The following is a 23,998-nucleotide window of genomic DNA, read 5'->3' on the forward strand; positions in this document are numbered from 1 at the left end:
ACCCTAACCCAGCTCCTGGCTCATTGTCAGGCCCTGACCCTAACCCAGCTCCTGGCTCATTGTCAGGCCCTGACCCTAACCCAGCTCCTGGGTCATTGTCAGGCCCTGACCCTAACCCAGCTCCTGGGTCAGGCCCTGACCCTAACCCAGCTCCTGGGTCATTGTCAGGCCCTGACCCTGACCCAGCTCCTGGGTCAGGCCCTGCAGCTCTGTCTCCAGTCAAGGCCACTTCTCCAACAGCCGCCGCATTTCTGTCGCCCTTGACCAGAGAAGTTCGAGGTGACATACCAAGCATCATGAACATTAAGCATTAGCAAATAATAAGAAACATTAAGTAATGAGAGACAATATAACAAGAATAAGGAATATAACAAGGTGAAAGCAAATAAGAGATAACTTTAATATAATGGATCTAACACTTTTAAACTTATTCATAGCAAAATTGAGCTGAAATGCCATATTACAGTCTAGGCATGTGGAAGAGGGTGTTAACATGGGTTCCAGTAAAGTTGTGCATAGGAGATGCTTTGCAGAAATGAACAAGGTAAAACTACAGTGGTTCCAGAGTTATGGCCATAATAAACCTTGATGAAGGCTTTAACAAAAGAAAAGATTCTACAAGCCAAGCAGGCCAGTCAGGAGCGGCTATGTACGCCGACATCATTGCTCTACGTTGCATTGTACAGATGAAGACTTTTATCTCTACCAAACTCATACCTGCGAGCATTCATTGTACTCTACTAACCTGTCAACTGTCAAGGATGAATTGTTTACAACACTTTAATACGGTGAAATGGTGCTTACTGGAGACTAATATAAGTAATTATAATCAGTGGCTGTCATACAAAGCACAACCACAGCAAAAGCATAACTCAAGAACACTCCCAGGATAAACTGACAATCTGACAATACTCTCTGTCTCTCTCTCTCTGTCTCTCTCTGTCTCTCTCTCTGTCTCTCTCTCTCTCTCTCTCTCTGTCTATCTCTCTCTCTCTCTGTCTGTCTCTCTCTCTCTCTATATATATATATATATATACACACACACTGTATATACTGTATGTATGTATATATATAACGATAACGCGTTTAACAGCGCCATCTACCGACAGAGTGGCGTATATTTGACACACACATTGGCGACTATAATAAAAGTCCTCGTGAAGGTGCATTTGGATGATCTGGGCGTGTAAGAACTAAGACAATCACTTTTTAAATTATCTGATTTGAGGTTTATTATTATTAAGAAGAAGGTTTATTATTATTATTATTATATATTATTATTAAATTATTTTTAGATTGTGAGTCGTATATAAAGTATTTCATGAATAACGCTTTGGTGAAAGTTGTGTTAAATGTATTGTTTATATGTCAGTGTCAAGTTATTCTAATATTCATCTTTTACTGCGCGCTGTCCCAAGAATATCCAAAAAACCAGACTGTCGTGAACGTCACCCGGAACTCAACCGGAAGAGGGCGCGAGTGGTTCCTTCTTCTCTCAACACGTCAACGGTGTCTCTGCACACGAAACAGGAATTACCGGTATTTGGTGCAACCAGGTACAGCAGTAGTTTTGTTTTTCCCCTTTATTTGAATTCTGCCTTGCAGATTTGGACTGTGTCCCAGGTAGTAGATGGTGTGCTGTTTATTTCCACTTCGACCGTGTACGGCGCAGCTTTAGCCACCTACCGGGCTAATAGGAAACTAATGCATCTCTTGAGCTTTAGCAGCAGTTTCGCCATAACTTGCTATAAAGCAGTTGGTTAAAGGGGTTGTTTTGGTAACGTAGTTGTTTAAGTTGTTTCGGGACAAACAAGCCCCATAGATTAGTTCCCGAGCGTCAGTCCTGCCCTGTCAGGAATGTGCTATTCCTGTCTGATAGCCAGCATCGGCTAGCTAGCGAATGAGACATTGACAGTGTGTCCAACGTCGTTGTCAGAGGATTCTTATTCAACTTCATGAACTAATGCTTATTGCATTTAGTATAGAATTGACAGCCGTCTAATCCACATACGTTTGTTGATGTTGAACGAGGATTGGCGTCTACATATCGATGACCGTTGTCATTTTAACTTGTCAGTGTCAGAGGTGCTCAGTTCGCATGTTGCTCGGTTTCCTCTGCAGAGGAGAAACTGCACAAAACTTCAGTTTTCCTTGAAAAAGATGGTAAATGTCTCACTGCAGTCATCATTTGTTATAATGCACTTGTGCTTGCTTTGAAAGCCCACTTCATTTCAGGTGGCGAATAAATATGGTTTGCATAACGATGGTAACTTTGAATATGGATGCGTTATTACTGTGAAATAAGTTATAGATTTATAACAGTTTTAGCAGCTTCATAGACACGTTACACTACTAAATAATCTTTGGTTCCCGTTCTGATTTGTTGCAGGAACGTTCCCTGATGGTTACTTCCGGTTAGGCCTAACCCTAACTTCCGGTTAGGCCGAACGCTAACCCTAAGCAACCAAATGTTTCCTTCTAATGATTTGTAGAAGGTTTCCCTAGAAAAGGGAAGAGAAGAACCCTAGAAGAGGTCTACGCTTAGGGTCAGGGTTAGGGTCAGGGTTAGGGTCAGGGGTTAGGGTCAGGGGTTAGGGTGACTTGTACCTGCCTGTATGTGAGTTTTTCTCTTAAAAGAGGAACATTTTGAGAACGTATTCTTACAGTGTAACAGAAGACTTTTTCCAGTTACCTTTGTGATGTCACAGCTCTGTGGTGGACAGAACACCAAGAACTCGTTGCTTTGTCACTAGATGGTGCTCCAAACATTTGTAATTTAATTGCTCTAAAAATCAGCAAATTCTTACACTTGAGATGCCGGAACCAGACAGGAGGGGGGGCATCCAGACCACTTCCTAAAGGGGGGCCTCTGGGGCCGGCAGCACCAGCAACACTAACAGTTCTTCCTGCTCTCAGCAGCTCTGAACCTGCTGCTCCACGGTGTGATCACCGTCCTCAACAGCGCTGGATCGATGGGATCTGAACCCACCACAAAGTGATGGTCTAGAACCTGCGGTGCGTGGAATGTTGCGCTGGTCGGTGCACCTTGAAGGAGGGCCCCGGAGAGTCAACCATGCAGCGGTGGCAGTCGGCCACAAGGTGTTCTCCTTTGGGGGCTACTGCTCGGGGGAGGACTACGAGACGCTCCGCCAGATCGATGTGCACATCTTTAACACAGGTGGGTGAGGGTCAGGGTGAGGGTCAGGGTCAGGGTGAGGGTCAGGGTGAGGGTCAGGGTGAGGGTGAGGGTGAGGGTCAGGGTTAGGGTGAGGGTCAGGGTGAGGGTCAGGGTGAGGGTGAGGGTGAGGGTGAGGGTCAGGGTTAGGGTGAGGGTCAGGGTGAGGGTGAGGGTGAGGGTCAGGGTGAGGGTGAGGGTGAGGGTCAGGGTGAGGGTCAGGGTGAGGGTGAGGGTGAGGGTCAGGGTTAGGGTGAGGGTCAGGGTGAGGGTCAGGGTGAGGGTGAGGGTCAGGGTTAGGGTGAGGGTCAGGGTGAGGGTCAGGGTGAGGGTGAGGGTCAGGGTGAGGGTGAGGGTTAGGGTGAGGGTCAGGGTGAGGGTCAGGGTGAGGGTGAGGGTCAGGGTTAGGGTGAGGGTCAGGGTGAGGGTCAGGGTGAGGGTGAGGGTCAGGGTGAGGGTGAGGGTTAGGGTGAGGGTCAGGGTGAGGGTCAGGGTGAGGGTGAGGGTCAGGGTTAGGGTGAGGGTCAGGGTGAGGGTGAGGGTTAGGGTGAGGGTCAGGGTAAGGGTCAGGGTCAGGGTGAGGGTTAGGGTGAGGGTGAGGGTGAGGGTCAGGGTGAGGGTCAGGGTCAGGGTTAGGGTTAGGGTGAGGGTCAGGGTGAGGGTCAGGGTGAGGGTCAGGGTGAGGGTTAGGGTGAGGGTCAGGGTGAGGGTTCAGCCAATCGGCCAGTTGAAAACATTTAAACAAGATGAGAACACGAAACCTTTGCACAGCTGATATGAACTGAAGGAACTAACCCTAACCCTAACCCTAACCCTAACTAACCCTAACCCTAACCCTAACCCTAACTAACCCTAACCCTAACACCAACTCTCTAACCCTAACCCTAACCCTAACTAACCCTAACTAACCCTAACCCTAACCCTAACTAACCCTAACCCCAACTCTCTAACCCTAACCCTAACCCTAACCCTAACTAACCCTAACTAACCCTAACCCTAGCCCTAACTAACCCTGACCCTCTTCTACGTCTCAGTGTCTTTGCGCTGGACAAAGTTGCCACCCGTGAGGACAGCAGGAAGTGAGCGTGCCCTGGATGTGCCGTACATGCGTTATGGCCACACAGCTGTACTCCTGGATGACATCATCTACCTCTGGGGGGGCCGCAATGATACAGTGGGGGCCTGCAATGTGCTGTACGCCTTCGATATCAGTGAGTACGGCTGCCTGACCCTGACCCCTGACCCCTAACCCTGACCCTAACCCTCTAACCCTAACCTTAACCCCTAACCCTAACCCTAGCCCTACCCCTGACCCTAACCCTAACCCCTAACCCTGACCCCTAACCCTAGCCCTAACCCTGACCCTATCCCTGACCCCTAACCCCTGACCCTAACCCTGACCCTATCCCTGACCCTATCCCTGACCCTAACCCTAACCCTGACCCTATCCCTGACCCCTAACCCTAACCCTGACCCTATCCCTGACCCCTAACCCTAACCCTCTAACCCAGGCATGGGCAAACTACGGCCCGGGGGCCACACGTGGCCCGTTAAACGTTTTAATCCGACCCGCCAAACTTGAAAAATTAAATGAATAAACCTTGTTAATGTTAAATTTTCACTGCAATTCTGGTGTTTTCCCACTAGAAAAAAGACAGTCAGGAGGAGAGAGATGGTGATATCCTGAAGGATAACAGAACTTTCAGTGCTTTAAAATAGAAATGTTTATTAATTTTTTTTAAAAAGGCACATTTTATTCATTTGATTTTAAGTGTTTTAAGACTCATTCCAAAGTCAGATATTTTGTTGTAATGCTTCTCTTCATTTTCATTTGAAATTAAAGCACATGTTTTCTCCATATCCCAAGAGGTGTATTTTTTCTCCAATGAGGTGAGGTTACCAAAGCACTCCATCCATCCATCTGCTCCTGGTCCGGCCCCTTTGTCAAATGTTAGAACCCATTGTGGCCCACGAATCAAAATGTTTGCCCACCCCTGCTCTAACCCTAACCCTAACCCTAGCCCTACCCCTGACCCCTAACCCCTGACCCCTAACCCCTAACCCCTGACCCTAACCCTAGCCCTACCCCTGACCCCTAACCCCTGACCCCTAACCCCTGACCCTAACCCTAGCCCTACCCCGACCCTAACCCTGACCCTAACCCCTAACCCTGACGCCTAACCCTAACCCTAACCCTGACCCTATCCCTGACCCCTAACCCCTAACCCTACCCCTAACTCTGACCCTAACCCCTAACCCTGACGCCTAACCCTAACCCTGACCCCTAACCCCTGACCCTAACCCTAACCTCTGACCCTACCCCTAACCCTGACCCCTAACCCTAACCCTGACCCCTAACCCCTGACCCTAACCCTAACCTCTGACCCTACCCCTAACCCTGACCCCTAACCCTAACCCTGACCCTAACCCTTTGCACAGGTCTCAAGGCTGCGGTGCTGTAAGGTGATGTTGGATAATTAGAGGCTAATTCGAGTGGCTGTGACCTGTTGTGCTTCACAGAGGCCCACAGATGGTTCACGCCCAAGATCTCTGGAGCGCTCCCAGGAGCCAGGGACGGCCATTCTGCCTGCGTCCTGCTGAAGTCCATGTATATATTTGGAGGATATGAGCAGCTGGTTGGCCTTCATAACTCTCTGCTGAGCCACGGACTCTAAGAAGGTCGAACATGGGCTTATTTATGTGTCCTGCTGTTTCTGTAGGCCGACTGCTTCTCCAATGACATTCACAAGCTGGACACCACCACCATGGTCTGGTCATTAATTAATGCCAAAGTGAGTTCAACCGATTTGTTGTCTTCCCCAAATCACACTGGTCTATTGAGGAGGAATGTTGGAGGCGGCCAGCGTTGGCGTGGCACGAGTGTTGACATCCACACACGGAGCGAGGCCCAAAGAGCCTGGCAGTGTCACACTGTACGAAGTCCATGCACCACTTCTCTGTGAGGTCAGAACAGCCTGGAATGCAGTGCACTACCTGGTCGGTGGCCAAGTCCACCTAAGCCCAGCAGAGGTTCCACTTCCCCGCTTTAGAACATGCCACTACTGTGAGACGTGGTCGGCCGGCTCCTGCAGAGCTCTGCATGGTGTCCGTAGGCCCCGGTCCCTGGGGTGATGTGCATGTTTATTATTTAGCACTGTTAAGGATTCTAAGCATTTACTGTGCTGTAGGTGGCCTCTACTTTATAGAAGTAGTTTAGACTGTAGAGTTGTTGACTTCCTCACGGAACATTTATTAGTGGCAGCCCACGGTGGAAACGTGCCAGACTATAGGAGGCGGTAGATGGATGTGTATAGAGCTTTTACTTGTCAGGCACACTTTGTGTTAAAACCCTTTATTGATGTGTCTTTACATTTTATTTGTGATTCTTTTGCAACTACGAACAGAATCAAGTAGATGCGACTTTCTATGTGCACTGGCTACCGTCACCACTAGATGGTGCTGTTTAGCTGAAGAGGGCGGAAAAACAGCAGGAGGCGGTCAAACGTCACATCCGAGATTATAATAAGAAAAGAGAAATTTTGGAGGGATTTAAGGAGATGTTCATTTATTACTTTTATATTTTGGTTTAATGCTTGTATGCTGGTTTTGTGTTCAAAGGGTACCCCAGCACGCTGGAGGGACTTCCACTCTGCCACCATCATCGGGACTAAGATGTTTGTGTTTGGAGGACGTGCGGACCGCTTTGGTCCGTTCCACTCCAACAATGAGCTGTACTGCAACATGATCAGGGTGTTCGAGACGGTGACCAACACTTGGCTGAACACCCCAATAACACAGCCACTGATAGAGGGACGCAGGAGCCATTCAGCCTGTGAGGCACAGAACATGTTGTAATGCTAATGCATTCATGCTAACGTCAATGCTAGATGTCCAGTCGCAGTAGTGGTTCTCCTGGGTCAGCAGATCCTTTCTGAAGGAACCTACTGCCTCTTTTAAGTAAATGGCCAACTGTCCAGCTGTGCTCCAGGTGTTGCTGGTCTTCATGATAAAACCTGGAATTGGGTTTTTATTGTTTCTCTTCTCTATTCAGTTGCCTACAATGGAGAGCTGTATATATTCGGAGGCTATAACGCCCGTCTCGACCGACACTTCAATGACCTCTGGAAATTCAATCCTGGTGAGCTGGGAAAAACATGGAGTTGCTGTAAAGTAATTAGAGCCGTGCTAACAATGACAATTATTCATTTATTTTAGTTATTCTAAATGTTAATGAACCCCATAAATGAGCCCTTTTTCTTTTTGTTAGGAGTTACCAAACCCATTGTTTGTCTTAAGAAAACCTCCATCAGTAAATTCTGTTTTTTTTTTTGTGATAATGATTTTCCATCAACAGCCCCTGATTCTGTATTATTTTGACGGATGCAAAAAGGGGGCTTAAATTGTCCTTAAAGTCCATCCTGTATGCGTTCCTTTTTATTTCTGTCCTGGCTGCAGACACCTTTGCCTGGACGAGGGTAGAGCCGCGGGGGAAAGGCCCGTGCCCCCGCAGGAGGCAGTGCTGCTGTATGGTGGGAGATCGCATCATCCTCTTCGGAGGAACCAGGTCAGGCTGTTGCACTTCTTCTGAATCACTCTTGATAGTTCTGACAATGTTTTAGTTCAGCTCAAAATGACTGCTCATGTTATTCATGAAGTCAAATACTGGTTTTGTTTCATTTGGAAGAAATGAAACTAAATATCATTAGCTTCTGTGTATTTATTCCTGGTCTCTAAGCATTTTCAATTTGTGCTGAAAGATTATCGACTTTCTGTGCTGCTGACTTTATCCAACAGCTTTATCTGAGACAACAGTTTCCTCTCTTTTAGAACTTTTTTTAGTCAGTTCCCTCCTGGCTGTGATTATTCCCTTATTCATCACTAAACAGTCGACTCTTTAGCTGCTTATGTGTCGCTGGGCTGGTGACGGACCTGTGATCGGCCAGTAGCCAGTGGAGTAATGAAGTAGCTAAGAGCGTTAGCATAGCTCAGAGTGGTCCAGCAACTGGACTGTCGTTATCAGAAGAGCTGTGTTATCAGGCGCACCCCCGCTGGGATAACCTGATAACGGGGTACGGGAGGCTGTGGATAAGAGCCGTCTCAGCTCCACTGCGTCTACATGTCCTCAAGTCCTGATGGCTTCTGGCTGCCGCTGCATTTGGTTTCAACTGGTCCATTGGCCACCATATCAAGGAGTAATACACATCCTTCATCTTGATCATTTTTACTCTGGTAAAGTCATCATCAGCAAACGTTAGTAATCAGCTATAGCCATTACACAAGTGCTTCCAGTTAAGCTTAAAGTTTAAATGACTCGAATGTGACTCAACTAGCTAACCCTCAATAAACGTAGCTGTTGAAATTAGAAGCAGAAAATAATGAGGAGCTTCAGCAGATGCTTATTTTTGAGGATTGCCATGCTTTGTTTGGTTTGTCAGCTGGATTAGTGCAGGATGGACTTTACGGAGTCATGATTTCCTGTTGAGAGGAGATAGGGCCGGCACTGAAACGGGAGTGTCGGGAGGGGGATCCCACAGCTCCGTGTTCAACGGCCTGTTGAAGAGCTTCTTGTCCTTAAAGCCCATTTTTTCTGTCGTATATGATTGAGGGTTATAACACGTAGTTATAACAAACTGGGTGATGATCTTTGCAGGTTTAAGTGGGCTGGCCACAGACTGGAGGAGCCAGGCCTGCATGTTTGTTTACAGGAGAAGCCCTAAGCCTCTTACACCCAGGAACTCCCACCAGCACGTGCACATCGCTTCCACACACAAATAGAGTCAGAGCAGCTTCCCATCAGCTGATGTGTTTGTTTAAGCTCTTTTTCTATTATAATATTCATGGCGGCTTCGGGTGGGCGTTAGCGTGCTGTTTGTTTTAGCATGACCCGACCACGTGAGGGCAGTTGTGTCCGTCCTGGTGCAGCTAACAAAGGCTCACACAAGGCGCCATGAATTACATGTTGGACACCTCCTGAGAGTTTTTTGGGGCTCCTCATTGCAGCTGATCTGTAGGAAATTGTTTTCAAATTTATGGTCTGTCTCTTGTTTTCCCGAGTCACTTTTGATCCAACACAGAACCCTTCTCCTGAAGGCTCGCCCCAGTTAATGATATTTATTTTAGTAGCAGGAATTTGTTCAGGAATAATTTATTGCTGAGTGAAGGACAATAAAACAATTAAGTCCAATAAGGTTACACTTTAAACTGGACATGAGACAGAGTGTGTGTTGACTTTATTTGGATTGAGATAAAGGGGGAGTTTGCCTAAATGCCTTGTGTTGGTTCTCACTCTCCGGTTTACTTGCAGTTAATTAGTGCACGATGCCTGCTTGCACTTTTTTTCAAAGTAAATGCGTTTGCATGTGTGAATGACAGCCGGGTATTAGTCTGCTGAGTGCCACTTACGTCAGTGTAAACAGGCCTGCTGAGCTGCAGGGAGGCGTGAAATTCTGCCCCGGCCCTGATTTATGACCTGAGGGAGTATTCTTTCCCACTAAACGCAATCTGATATTCCTCCTGCCCTCTGCTACATTCATTTCCCGAGATCTGCTCTCTGCCCCACACCGGACGGGCCGTGCATGAGCAGTTCCACCTGCAGTGACCTTCGCCAGAGCACAAACGCCAGCAGAGTGATGCTTTTCTAACACTTTTAACCCCAGAAAAGTCCCGCTGCCCATCAAGAAGATCAAAGCTCACCTGCTGAGGTTAGGGTGCCTTCATGTAACTCTTGGATAGCTCATGTAGAGGCTAATCTGGGAAGCATTTACAGTTGGTGCTTGGGGCATCCGATGAGGGACAGGATGTGGACAGGGACATGACAGATTGACCTGCTGGGAGCAAACACCTTGGAATGTATGACGGGGACTCTCTGGCCACTCCTGGGTATTCCTTTCATCCAGGCATTATTCCCAAAATGGGGCTGCTGTGACCACCTGACCTGGTCACAGCCAGAGAGATGTTTCCTGCATGACTGAAGTCTGATATCGGATGATTAGATGAGGTCTTTTATTCGTTCTAATGGTACTTTACTGTTGTGATGTCTGCTGAAAAGTAGATTCATGATTTGTAAATAATGTTTGAATAAAACTGCATCGGGTTTCCTGTAGTCCAAAATCTGAGAGAGAAAAAATCTTTTATAGAGCCAATTATTGAATGTTGGTGATTTCCAGCTCCTGGAATTTCATTAAAAACAGGTTTTATTATTGTCTGATCAACTATTGTGTGAGACGGCAGGGTTCCGGGTTCCGTTGGGAACGTCACCTACGAGATTAAGTGAAGCTCAGAAGCGTGCTGATGCTATTGCTATTGCTAATATTAGATGCATAAATGCTTCAGTTATTAGGCTGTTAAGATAGATTTCTGTCATTTCTGCTGCGTCTAATTATATGCAGCTAATTATAAAGGCTGCGTATTTTGAGCTTTAGCTCTTGACTTCTCACTGTGTGTGAATGCATGGAAGAGAGACTATAAAACCTCAGTGGTAGCCAAAACATTCCAGCCCCCAAAAGTCTTGTTTAATCCACCAGAATCATGCTGTGATATTTAACCTTAGTGGAACCATGTTGAAACTGCAGTTAATTAAAACTGGAGCTTTAAGTCAGAAAGGTCATGAGCTCGAAGCCTCGGCCATTCCGCCCCTTATCAATGACCAAAGAGTTGCTGATACGATAGTGCAGCTTGTTCTGTTATCAGAGTTGAACCTGACAGTTTAAATAATGGCCTAAACACAACGTGGGACACACACGCACAGCATCATTGTGCAGCCGCCCCTTTCCTCAGGAACCACCTGAAGATCAGCACAGGTTCACGTTTAACCACAGCAGACTATTTCTAATGTGGATTAGAAATAGAGTTGGTGTCCCTAGAGTTCGCTGAGACACACACACACACACACACACACACACACACCCCTTCAGTGTCAGGGGCTAGGCTGCAGAAGTTTCCTTTATTAATTGTCTGTGTGCACGTGTGTGCGCGCGTGGCCAAGATAAAGCCTGTCAAACAGAGGGGTGACCCCCACAGGATACAGGGCACCCTGCACGTGGCGGCACCGGCCCTGGAGGCAGCACAGCAACAGCATGATTTACTCTTCAAAGACAAGCTCCTGATAGTATTTCATCTGCATCTTAACCCTGTTGAACCCTCTAACGGGCTGTGTACATTAAGCTGACGCAGGCTTGAGTGTTACGCAGCAGCTCAAATAAACAGCTAGCATAGTTGCTGCTTTGTCAGGCTGCTGTCGACATAAATTCACATGTCTAAATAGTCGCAGTTGTCCTGGCGATTCACCACAGTCACCTCTTCACAGGCGAGCGTGTCTTGGTAGGGTTACGTCTCATCTGTGGAACAATGCCACACTGTCTCCAGACGGGGAACCTTCATGAAAGCGCCTCTGCCTCTGAGGCTGCTGCATGGGAAACAACCTTGCACACTTCTCTTGTCCAGCAGCATTTAACATTTATTTCGTATTTATCGGCAGCAACGACCCCAAGTCCAGCTGCAGTTTGTTCCCAGGGGTTGCAGGTTTTGATATTCCAGCTCCCCTCACGGATGGCGCGTCCTCTCGTCTCGTCTTAAGCCAGGCGTCTCTCTCCAGGAGTCAGCTGTAACCTTTGTTTCTCCTCTGCATGGGGCTCTGGGCCCTGCAGAACGGTTCTTAATCCGGCGTCCAGCCATGGCCTGGGAGGGGGCGCAGATAGCTTGGTAAGACAAGGTGAGACAGTTAAGATTAAGGCAGAAGAACCAGACAACAATCTATGCAGCAGTGATAATCTAGTCTGAGTTAAAGTCGAGCTCCTGAAAGGTTGCAGGTTTTTTTCATTTTTAACTGTAGTAACCTGATGAAAATGTTTTTGTTGAAGAGTGAGCGAGAAAAGGAGCATAAAACATGTCCACAGCTGAAGCAGAAGTGTCTCCAGAAAGTTGAAAAACCTTGATCCCCAAAGAGGGAGAAATGAGCTTGGACAGCACCTGGAACGCACAGGAAACCTCCCTCACATGGCTGAACCTCTGCCAGGCGTGTCTCCTCGATCTGTTAAGGTCCTGGAAGCACAAAAGTCCCATTTGGATCGGTGCTTTTATGGGCTGTCAGCCCGAGGCCCAGGTAGCCGTGCGTTCAGAAGGCCTGTTTCAGGCCTGGTGACGCCACCACAGCGCGCGCTGCCTGTATGTGACCGGGTCCCTGCACATCCGGCACCCTCTCAACCATCGCCACGTACTTTACATCCCAAAACAGCTCGTTGTCACACACCAACGTGTTGATGTCACATTTTTCCTCACCTTACATGCTTGGTAGCAACACCTCTGCAGACGGGAGGTTTAACCAGGATTCTGGAGCTACCGTGGAGAAAGCTGCAGGATTAAACCTGCTCAAACGTAGAAAGAGATGGAGGCTTTGCTGTTATCTTATAAATGTATGCATATTCTTTAGTTCTGTGCATATAAAGCTCCTAGAAATGCATCTACAGCCAAACAAATCTCAGTTTATGAATGACCCTTAAACTCAGGCCCGACGTCTAAAACGGAAGAATAAGAGAGAGAGTGGCTCGAAAGCTCCAGTTGAGTGGTGTCCTACATATATCTATATAGATCTATATAGATCTATATAGATCTATATAGATATACAGTATATATCTATAGATATATAGATATCTATAGATATATATAGATCTATAGATATCTATAGATATATATCTATAAATCTAGAGATATATATATATCTATAGATATCTAGATATCTATATATATATGACAGTTAAATAATGGTTTTTAGACAGTCAATAATGGTTATTAGACGGTTAAATAATGGTTTTTAGACGGTTAAATAATACTTATTAGACAGTTAATAATGATTATTAGACAGTTATTTAATGGTTATTAGACAGTTAATGGTTATTAGACAGTCAATGATGGTTATTAGACAGTTAATAATGGTTATTAGACAGTTATTTAATGGTTATTAGACAGTTAATAATGGTTATTAGACAGTTAATAATGGTTATTAGACAGTTATTTAATGGTTATTAGACAGTTAATAATGGTTATTAGACAGTTATTTAATGGTTATTAGACAGTTAATAATGGTTATTAGACAGTTATTTAATGGTTATTAGACAGTTAATTAATGGTTATTAGACAGTTAAATAATGGTTATTAGACAGTTAAATAATGGTTATTAGACAGTTATTTAATGGTTATTAGACAGTTAAATAATGGTTATTAGACAGTTAAATAATGGTTATTAGACAGTTAATTAATGGTTATTAGACAGTTAATTAATGGTTATTAGACAGTTAAATAATGGTTATTAGACAGTTATTTAATGGTTATTAGAGCGCCCGTACAGCCGAGTGATGGCGTCCGTAAGACTCCCTATCAGCACTCCTGGAACGCTGGAGCTGGACCCTCGTTAGATATAACATGGAGCTGGACCCTCGTTAGCTATTACATGGAGCCGGACTCTCGTTAGCTATTACATGGAGCTGGACCCTCGTTAGCTATAACATGGAGCCGGACCCTCGTTAGCTATAACGTGGAGCTGGACCCTGGTTAGCTATAACGTGGAGCTGGACCCTCGTTAGCTATAACATGGAGCTGGACCCTGGTTAGCTATAACATGGAGCTGGACCCTGGTTAGCTATAACGTGGAGCTGGACCCTCGTTAGCTATAACGTGGAGCTGGACCCTGGTTAGCTATAACGTGGAGCTGGACCCTCGTTAGCTATAACGTGGAGCTGGACCCTCGTTAGCTATAACGTGGAGCTGGACCCTCGTTAGCTATAACGTGGAGCTGGACCCTCGTTAGCTATAACATGGAGCTGGACCCTGGTTAGCTATAACGTGGAGCTGGACCCTCGTTAGCTATAACATGGAGCTGGACCCTGGTTAGCTATAACGTGGAGCTGGACCCTGGTTAGCTATAACGTGGAGCTGGACCCTGGTTAGCTATAACGTGGAGCTGGACCCTGGTTAGCTATAACGTGGAGCTGGACCCTCGTTAGCTATAACGTGGAGCTGGACCCTGGTTAGCTATAACGTGGAGCTGGACCCTGGTTAGCTATAACGTGGAGCTGGACCCTCGTTAGCTATAACGTGGAGCTGGACCCTTTCTCTTGCTGATTTGGGACAGAAGATTGGAACATAATGAACAGTCCAGCAGCAGAACGGATGGGCAATGGGGTGATTAGTGCTCTTCGTGCTCTTTGAAACAGCGAGCATTGTTTTCCTAAGTGGGGGAGCATCAACACTGAGCTTCCTTTGGACCGGGAAGCTCCGGCCGGAGGAGGGAGGAGGGGAACTTTCACAGACTGGGATGCTTTGCTGGTCCAGTAACAAAGTGAGCCATCAAACACCAGGATGCCACATAAACTGGCCCACGGCTCCTCTAATAACCACCTCCAGTGGCTTTAACGCCACCTCCGACAGCTCCCCCCCCCTTCCTCCCCCCGTCCTCCCCCCTTCCTCCGTGGTTTGTGATCACCAATAAACTGTCTCCATTCTTTAATGGTCTTCTCCAGGCAGGGCAATAAGAAAATAAAGTCTGTGGGATCCAGTTTCCATCAGGATTCTTCTCTAGGCTCCAATAACTGTGACTGTTAGTTGTGTTTTATTGTTTATTGTTATTAATAATGCTATAAATATGTTGTCGGTAATGGTATAGCTTCTATTTCAGGATGGATTCATGTCCTCTGTTACCTGTGTTTCCTGCTGTTACCTGTGTTTCCTGCTGTTACCTGTGTTTCCTGCTGTTACCTGGGTTTCGTGCTGTTACCTGGGTTTCGGGCTGTTACCTGGGTTTCGTGCTGTTACCTGTGTTTCCTGCTGTTACCTGGGTTTCGGGCTGTTACCTGTGTTTCCTGCTGTTACCTGTGTTTCGTGCTGTTACCTGGGTTTCGGGCTGTTACCTGTGTTTCGTGCTGTTACCTGGGTTTCGTGCTGTTACCTGTGTTTCCTGCTGTTACCTGTGTTTCGTGCTGTTACCTGGGTTTCGGGCTGTTACCTGTGTTTCAGGCTGTTACCTGTGTTTCGGGCTGTTACCTGTGTTTCGTGCTGTTACCTGGGTTTCGTGCTGTTACCTGTGTTTCGGGCTGTTACCTGGGTTTCGTGCTGTTACCTGTGTTTCCTGCTGTTACCTGGGTTTCGTGCTGTTACCTGTGTTTCCTGCTGTTACCTGTGTTTCCTGCTGTTACCTGGGTTTCCTGCTGTTACCTGGGTTTCGGGCTGTTACCTGTGTTTCGGGCTGTTACCTGGGTTTCCTGCTGTTACCTGGGTTTCGTGCTGTTACCTGTGTTTCCTGCTGTTACCTGGGTTTCGTGCTGTTACCTGTGTTTCCTGCTGTTACCTGTGTTTCCTGCTGTTACCTGTGTTTCGGGCTGTTACCTGTGTTTCCTGCTGTTACCTGTGTTTCCTGCTGTTACCTGGGTTTCGGGCTGTTACCTGTGTTTCCTGCTGTTACCTGTGTTTCCTGCTGTTACCTGTGTTTCGTGCTGTTACCTGGGTTTCGTGCTGTTACCTGGGTTTCCTGCTGTTACCTGTGTTTCGGGCTGTTACCTGTGTTTCCTGCTGTTACCTGTGTTTCCTGCTGTTACCTGTGTTTCGGGCTGTTACCTGGGTTTCGGGCTGTTACCTGGGTTTCGGGCTGTTACCTGGGTTTCGGGCTGTTACCTGTGTTTCGGGCTGTTACCTGGGTTTCGTGCTGTTACCTGGGTTTCGGGCTGTTACCTGGGTTTCGTGCTGTTACCTGTGTTTCGTGCTGTTACCTGTGTTTCGGGCTGTTACCTGTGTTTCGGGCTGTTACCTGTGTTTCGGGCTGTTACCTGGGTTTCGTGCTGTTACCTGGGTTTCGTGCTGTTACCTGGGTTTCGGGCTGTTACCTGGGTTTCGTGCTGTTACCTGTGTTTCGTGCTGTTACCTGTGTTTCGGGCTGTTACCTGTGTTTCCTGCTGTTACCTGTGTTTCGTGCTGTTACCTGTGTTTCGGGCTGTTACCTGGGTTTCGGGCTGTTACCTGGGTTTCGGGCTGTTACCTGGGTTTCGTGCTGTTACCTGGGTTTCGTGCTGTTACCTGGGTTTCGGGCTGTTACCTGGGTTTCGGGCTGTTACCTGGGTTTCGGGCTGTTACCTGGGTTTCGTGCTGTTACCTGGGTTTCGTGCTGTTACCTGTGTTTCCTGCTGTTACCTGGGTTTCCTGCTGTTACCTGGGTTTCGTGCTGTTACCTGTGTTTCGGGCTGTTACCTGGGTTTCGTGCTGTTACCTGTGTTTCGGGCTGTTACCTGGGTTTCGGGCTGTTACCTGGGTTTCGGGCTGTTACCTGGGTTACCTCCTGGCTTTTCTGTGGCTTCTTCACCAGTGACGTGGTGAACCCACACGATGGGGCCTGTAGTTTCATTCATCGGCCATTTAGATGTGAGGAGAGCAGGATGCATCAAGCGATCCACACTCTTGAAGTGAGCGGAGGCTTCGGGTTCGAGGGTGTTGTATAAAGGGCCACAGTGTAATCCAGAGTGGACCCTTTCTGGGGCGGGGGGGGGGGGGTAATGACTTCCCCAGCTGGCCCCCTGGGAACCGTGCTCGTGCTCTGCACCTCTCCTGGTTGCTTTAAGCCACGATGGTGTTTGTTTAGGGAAGATTAGCAACGTAAAACCCTTACAACGTCCTGAACACGTAGCCGAGGGAGCCACGATGGAGAGGACAGCGGGAGAGAGAATAGACCCCAACCCTAGAAATGGAGATTGATGAGTGGGCGGCAGCAGGGAGCTCCTTGTTTACTGAGACTGAAAACACACCTTAGCTTCATAGAATTGTAGCAAGGTATTTTTAAAAATACCAAAGAATTTGTCTTTCCACACTTCAGACGGTGCATTTTTTGTATTTTGATTTTTTAAATGGGAGCTTTGATCCCCAAACTGCTTCATATCATCAGCAGTTTGACTAAAGCCCCCCTCAGGTGTAAAAGTGGCAGATGCTCTTTACTCACTCATGTTCGGATCAGCTCCTCCGTTAGCTTTTATCTGGCCAATTTGCTCTTCATTATCACTGTCTCGGGATCAGGAGCGAGCTATTATTGAGAAACATCTGGATCTAATCAGCGGGGAGCTTCTCTATGCACATGTGACCACTGACCATAATCAAGATTAAGCTGTGGTGCACCAGGTGCTTCACAGGTGTGTGTGTGTGTGTGTGTGTGTGTGAGTGTGTGTGTGTGTGTATGCGTGTGCGTGTGTGTGTGTGTGTGTGTGTGAGTGAGTGTGTGTGAGTGAGTGTGTGTGAGTGTGTGAGTGAGTGTGTGTGTGTGAGTGAGTGTGTGAGTGAGTGTGTGTGTGAGTGAGTGTGTGAGTGAGTGAGTGTGCGGCAGGAAACAGATGTGCAGTGATACCACTGCTCCAGGAGATTATCAGCACGGACCAGCCTTGTTTCCTGGAGACTTCAAGCATGGCAGCATTGATAAGGAGAGCAGGGCACTCTGGCTTCTCCTTATCAATAATCTTATCAATAATCCTAACAATATAGAGAGAAATGTTCCCACAGCTGGAAGTGTCTGTAGGTGTCTGCCAGGCTCTTGTGTTGGCACCTGCCGTCCTCTAAAGACCTGTTTTCTCCTCTCTGCAGCCCCTGTCCAGAACAAGGAATGGGGGATGAGTTTAACCTGATGGACCATTCCGACCTCTATATCTTAGACTTCTGTAAGTGTCCTGCTCACATCTGAATCCACGTCAGCAGTTGAGTGTTTCAGTCAGACACATTCATCAGAACCTTTGAAAGCAGGAGCTCTCGTTCCTCAGCTCGCTGCTGATTCTGGCCTTGGCCCGGCTTTATGTCATCAATTTAGCGCTTCCTCCCTTAACGACGGCCAATCCAGCCACTTCCTGCCTGAGCTGCGCTCGCCGTCAGGGTTCAGTCGGGTTGTGTGGGCGGGTTGTGACGTGAACGTATGGGTCCGGCGGCAGCCTGACCCCCCCCATGCATCCACGAGTATGGGTCCGGCGGCACCCTGACCCCCCCATGCATCCACGAGTATGGGTCCGGCGGCACCCTGACCCCCCCATGCATCCAGGAGTATGGGTCCGGCGGCAGCCTGACCCCCCCATGCATCCACGAGTATGGGTCCGGCGGCACCCTGACCCCCCCATGCATCCACGAGTATGGGTCCGGCGGCAGCCTGACCCCCCCATGCATCCAGGAGTATGGGTCCGGCGGCAGCCTGACCCCCCCATGCATCCACGAGTATGGGTCCGGCGGCAGCCTGACCCCCCCATGCATCCACGAGTATGGGTCCGGCGGCAGCCTGACCCCCCCATGCATCCACGAGTATGGGTCCGGCGGCAGCCTGACCCCCCCATGGCACAGTTATTAGCAGCACAGCATTAAAGGTCCCAGAGAAGCTGCAGCTTATAATTAGATTTTTTGTATTATAATATGTAGTATTATAATTATGTAGTATTATAATATGTCTTATTATAATTATGTAGTATTATAATTATGTAGTATTATAATATGTCTTATTATAATTATGTAGTATTATAATTATGTAGTATAACACGTTTGGTTTGTCTGATTTCTTTAATGTATAAATGGGTCATCAGAGTATTTATGAAATTTTTTTATTCTTAAATTTGAGTTGCTTGTTTTTATTTATTTCTTAGGGTTAGGGTTAGTTAGGGTTAGGGTTAGGGTTAGGGTTAGTTAGGGTTAGGGTTAGGGTTTGGGTTAGTTAGGGTTAGGGTTAGGGTTTGCCCTGGAATTACTTGGAAGTAATGAGACTAATGGGTCTGATTACGTTTCTCCTCTTCTTCTTCTTTCAGGCCCTAATTTGAAGACTTTATGCAAAATCGCGGTGATCCAGTTCAGCCTGGAGCAGTCGGGGCTGCCCCATGACGTCAGGTGAGACGCCTGCTTCATGCTTCCTACCTCCTCCCTTCCTTTCCTTCTCCTCTAATCAGCCTTCGTCTTCTTACGCCTCCTCCTGTCCCTCCCAGAAGGTCCTGCCACACCGTAGTGGGTGTCGAGCCGTCTCACGTTACACAGATGAAGGAGTTAATTAGACACATTTAGTCCACGTTTCACTCGGATCTCATTATGCAACTTGATCCTAATGAGCCTCTCAGGGTTCCTGCCACCTCGCTCGCCGCTCCTCCAGTGGTTCTGACCCTTTGAGGGTCCCAAACTCTGAGGAACTCCCTCTGCTCAGCTCCAGCTCGTCTCGTCTCTTAAACACACGCGTGTGTTGGGGGAGAAGACGAGGAGAGTAATGGAGTGGGGCTCGAGTGGGAAACCAGACCCAGAGATAAGATCAGGAGCTCCACCTTTGACCTGTCAGCAGGTCAGTGGTGGAGCCTCTGCTGGCCCCTGGTGCTGGCTCTCACGTTACCGCCGGACCTTCCCTCGTCCTCGCCCTCGTCCACGTCCTCACCCTCGTCCACGTCCTCGCCCTCATCCACGTCCTCGCCCTCGTCCTCGCCCTCATCCTCACCCTCGTCCTCACCCTCGTCCTCACCCTCGTCCACGTCTTCGTCCACGTCCTCACCCTCGTCCACATCCTCGTCCACATCCTCACCCTCGTCCACGTCCTCACCCTCGTCCTCGCCCTCGTCCACGTCCTCGTCCTCGCCCTCGCCCTCGTCCTCGCCCTCATCCTCACCCTCGTCCACGTCCTCACCCTCGTCCTCACCCTCGTCCACGTCCTCGCCCTCGTCCTCGCCCTCGTCCACGCCCTCGTCCTCACCCTCGTCCACGTCTTCGTCCACGCCCTCGTCCACGTCCTCGCCCTCGTCCTCACCCTCATCCACGTCCTCGTCCACGCCCTCGTCCACATCTTCGCCCTCGTCCACGTCCTCACCCTCGTCCACTTCCACGCCCTCGCCCTTGTCCACGTCCTCACCCTCGCCCTCGTCCACGCCCTCGTCCACGTCCACGTCCTCGTCCTCGTCCACTCATCCAGGAGCGTCGCTGCACTTTATGAGCCTCGTTATTGAAAGTTCTCGGCATCGTTATCGTTTCATTTTTCTGTGAATTTAGAAAATCATCAACTTTAAATGACATCAATGTCAAATCTCTGATTCGTTTCTTTTAATGCCGACAACCAAACCAAGGTTACATTTCCTGCTGCACGGTCATTTTTCTGAGGGTTTTCCCTCTTTGTCTGTTGTAAACATGGGCAGCGATTCCCTAACCTTAGAACTCAAAGATGAGGAAAGGTCGTCATATGTTAATGAGCCTTAACGAGGAGCAGCTATCAGTGTTTGCTCTGTGTCTTCATGCTAAATGTTCAGTGAGCTGTTGTCCTGTGTAGGTGGGAACTGGCAGCCATGACCACCAACAGCAACATCAGCAGGCCCATCTTCTCCTCCCATGGCTGACCTCTGACCTGCTGATCATCACCGTTACTGACCAAACCACCCTGCGTACCACTCCTCTGGCGTCTGGAGCATCACTTCTGAGGATATTTTAACCTTTAACCTTTCTTTTTCTTTTTTCTGATGAGAATCACAAACCATTGATCTTAAGCACAGAAAGACACGAGAACTTGAGCCAAAGTTTTTGAGAGCTAAAGCTGATGTCACGCTCACATAAATGGAAACTTCTGTTTCAGGTGTCGACATGATCACAGATTCTCTCCATTTAACATCCTTTGATGTGATAAAAGACCTGCACAGTAACGAACTCTTTGTTGTCCTCCATATGAAGTGTCTTTCTACAGACGACCCAGAACGCTCCTGTCACTGGAGTCCTCCGCCTCCTTTATCACTGTCGTACGCAGGAGGGCGGCATGATGCAAATATTTACGGTGTGGATTCCCTCCGTCCTCCTCGTCCACCACAATGGTGACGTCACCGTTCTTTCCTGTAGTGACAATCCGCCAGACCTGCTCATGCTGAGAGCAGCGGGAACGGAGAAGGTGGTTTTTGAGGTGACCCTTCACCGGAGCAGAGGGCTGCTGTCACACCGACCACACATGTGGAGTCTTTATCCTCATCCGCGTGTGCTGGTTCTGGTTCTGGTTCTGGTTCTGGTTCTCCTCACCGCCATCACGCCAGCAGCGTTGCCTCCAGCGACCATCGAGCCGTGACGTCACAACACAACGTCAGAAAGCTTCTGCAGTCAAGCAGCATCTTGTTTTGAGAGTTCGTGCAAATCTGGTGCTTAAATGATCCTTAACTTGGTTTTTGGAGATAAAAACTAGAAATATGTTTCAGTCACAGTTTTAAGATAATTGCAAATGTAACGATGATTGACTTAACGTGACACTTCATGTTCAATTGCAACTGTTTTTTAAAGAACAGGCGACTCATCAGAACATTTATGATAAATTGATGTGATCTGATTTACTGGATTCAGATATTTTAGTGATTTGATGAGTTTATGGCATTTATTGACAGAAATGTGATGATTGCTTTGGCTCATGGCTAATAACTTATTAGCACACACTCGTGAGCTGCGTGCTCCCCGAGTCCTGCGGTTCTGTGCTGCGGTTCTGTGCTGCAGCACTTCTTTTTGGATCTTCCTTTAGGGCTCTGGTTCCCGGACCTGCACCACAACGTTTCCAGCCTGTGTTGAGGTGCAAAGCGCTAAACAATCTTAACTGCAGGTAGAAGCACCAGCAGACGGCTGCACCTCTGCCTGCAGATGTGCCTCTGCCTGCAGATGCGCCTCTGCCTGCAGATGCGCCTCTGCCTGCAGATGCGCCTCTGCCTGCAGATGCGCGTCGGCCTGCAGATGCGCCTCTGCCTGCAGATGCGCCTCTGCCTGCAGATGCGCCTCTGCCTGCAGATGCGCCTCTGCCTGCAGATGTGCGTCGGCCTGCAGATGCGCCTCTGCCTGCAGATGTGCGTCGGCCTGCAGATGTGCCTCTGCCTGCAGATGCGCCTCTGCCTGCAGATGCGCCTCTGCCTGCAGATGTGCCTCTGCCTGCAGATGTGCAGTCTTACATTTACACACTGCGTGTGCGCGCATACACACTCACGCACAAACGTGACAGGAAATGACTCAGCTTTTTTTTTCTAATATATTGTGTGAATTTCACTTTTTCTGTGTTGTTTTTTCTTTCTAATGAAGATTGTGGGTGAAGATTGTGTTCTCAAAAATGATGATTTGAGATAACGACACTATAGAAATAAAAGTATGAAATGATCTCACCATGTTGTGTTTTCAAAGCCTAAAAGGTCTAAAGATTCTGGGATTTACACACGTTGGCAAAGTGATTGATTTTTGGAACATTTTCCAACCCAGAAAATAAATTCTCAGATTTTAGCTCAGATTATAACTCAGATTATAACTCAGGTTATAACACAGGTTATAACTCAGGTTATAACTCAGGTTATAGCTCAGGTTATAACTCAGGTTATAGCTCAGGTTATAACTCAGGTTATAACACAGGTTATAGCTCAGGTTATAACACAGGTTATAGCTCAGGTTATAACTCAGGTTATAGCTCAGGTTATAACTCAGGTTATAGCTCATCTTATAGCTCAGGTTATAACTCAGGTTATAGCTCAGGTTATAGCTCATCTTATAGCTCAGGTTATAACTCAGGTTATAGCTCAGGTTATAGCTCAGGTTATAACTCAGGTTATAGCTCAGGTTATAGCTCAGGTTATAACTCAGGTTATAGCTCAGGTTATAACTCAGGTTATAACACAGGTTATAGCTCAGGTTATAACTCAGGTTATAGCTCAGGTTATAACTCAGGTTATAACACAGGTTATAGCTCAGGTTATAACACAGGTTATAGCTCAGGTTATAGCTCAGGTTATAACTCAGGTTATAACACAGGTTATAGCTCAGGTTATAACTCAGGTTATAGCTCAGGTTATAACACAGGTTATAGCTCAGGTTATGACAATCCTGTATTATTGAAGGTGGCCCTGCCAAATGTTTTCCGTCTTCTTGGTTTCCAGCAGATGGACGTGTAATCTAAGGGCGAGTCTCTCTCTCTCTCCCTCTCTCTCTCTCTGTCTCCCCCCTCTCCCTCTCTCTCTCCCTCTCTCCCCCCCTCTCTCTCCCCCTCTCTCTCTCTCTCCCTCTCTCCCTCTCTCTGTCTCCCCCCCCTCCCTCTCTCTCTCCCTCTCTCCCCCTCTCTGTCTCTCTCCCCCTCTCTCCCTCTCTCTCTCTCTCTCTCTCTGTCTCCCCCCCTCTCTCCCCCTCTCCCTCTCCCCCCTCTCTCTCCCTCTCTCTCTGTCTCCCCCCTCTCCCTCGCTCTCCCTCTCTCCCCCTCTCTCTTCCTCTCTCCCCCCTCTCTCTCCCCCTCTCTGTCTCTCTCTCTCCCTCTCTCCCCCCCTCTCTCCCCCTCTCTGTCTCTCTCCCCCTCTCTCTCTCTCTCCCTCTCTCTCTCTGTCTCCCCCCCTCTCTCCCTCTCCCCCTCTCTGTCTCTCTCTCTCCCCCCTCTCTCCCTCTCTCCCCCCCCCTCTCTCTCCCTCTCTCCCTCTCTCTCTCTCTGTCTCCCCCTCCCTCTCTCTCCCTCCCTCCCCCTCTCTCCCCCTCTCTGTCTCTCTCCCCCTCTCTCCCTCTCTCTCTCTCTCTCTCTCTCTCTCTCCCCCCCCTCCTCTCTCTCTCTCCCTCTCTCCCCCCACTCTCTCTCCCCCTCTCTCTCCCTCCCTCTCTCCCCCTCTCTCTCTCTCTCCCCCTCTCTCCCTCTCTCTCTGTCTCCTCCCTCCCTCTCTCTGTCTCCCCCCCTCCCTCTCTCTCTCCCTCCCTCTCTCCCCTCCTCTCTCTCTCTCTCTCTGTCTCCCCCCCTCCCTCTCTCTCTCTCCCTCTCTCCCCTCTCTCTCTCTCTCTCTCCCTCTCTCTCTCTCTGTCTCCCCCCCTCTCTCCCCCTCTCCCTCTCTCCCTCTC

At 48.3% G+C, this 23,998-nt stretch overlaps 1 protein-coding gene across 4 annotated transcripts; it reads left to right on the plus strand.

Annotated features, from left to right (window-relative positions):
• Window positions 1-1,443: 1,443 nt before the first annotated feature.
• klhdc3 (kelch domain containing 3) lies at window positions 1,444-22,302 on the plus strand. Of its 4 annotated transcripts, none has more exons than XR_003888245.1 (11): window positions 1,444-1,556; window positions 2,920-3,178; window positions 4,210-4,386; window positions 5,696-5,811; window positions 5,896-5,967; window positions 6,794-7,007; window positions 7,227-7,313; window positions 7,624-7,739; window positions 17,780-17,853; window positions 18,973-19,051; window positions 20,460-20,522. XR_003888245.1 is itself a non-coding variant. In XM_029835258.1 (11 exons), the coding sequence occupies exons 2-11, from the start codon at window positions 3,025-3,027 to the stop codon at window positions 20,524-20,526; spliced, it is 1,149 nt and encodes a 382-aa protein (XP_029691118.1). In that variant the 5' UTR covers window positions 1,444-1,556; window positions 2,920-3,024; the 3' UTR covers window positions 20,527-22,302. The 4 variants fall into 4 exon arrangements, 3 of the variants coding, with proteins under 3 accessions (XP_029691118.1, XP_029691120.1, XP_029691119.1); XM_029835258.1 differs by having other exon boundaries at window positions 7,631-7,739; window positions 20,460-22,302; XM_029835259.1 differs by having other exon boundaries at window positions 1,455-1,556; window positions 2,917-3,178; window positions 7,631-7,739; window positions 20,460-22,302.
• Window positions 22,303-23,998: the final 1,696 nt, after the last annotated feature.

Source organism: Takifugu rubripes, chromosome 4 (assembly GCF_901000725.2).
Source record: "Takifugu rubripes chromosome 4, fTakRub1.2, whole genome shotgun sequence".
Lineage (NCBI taxonomy): Eukaryota > Metazoa > Chordata > Actinopteri > Tetraodontiformes > Tetraodontidae > Takifugu > Takifugu rubripes.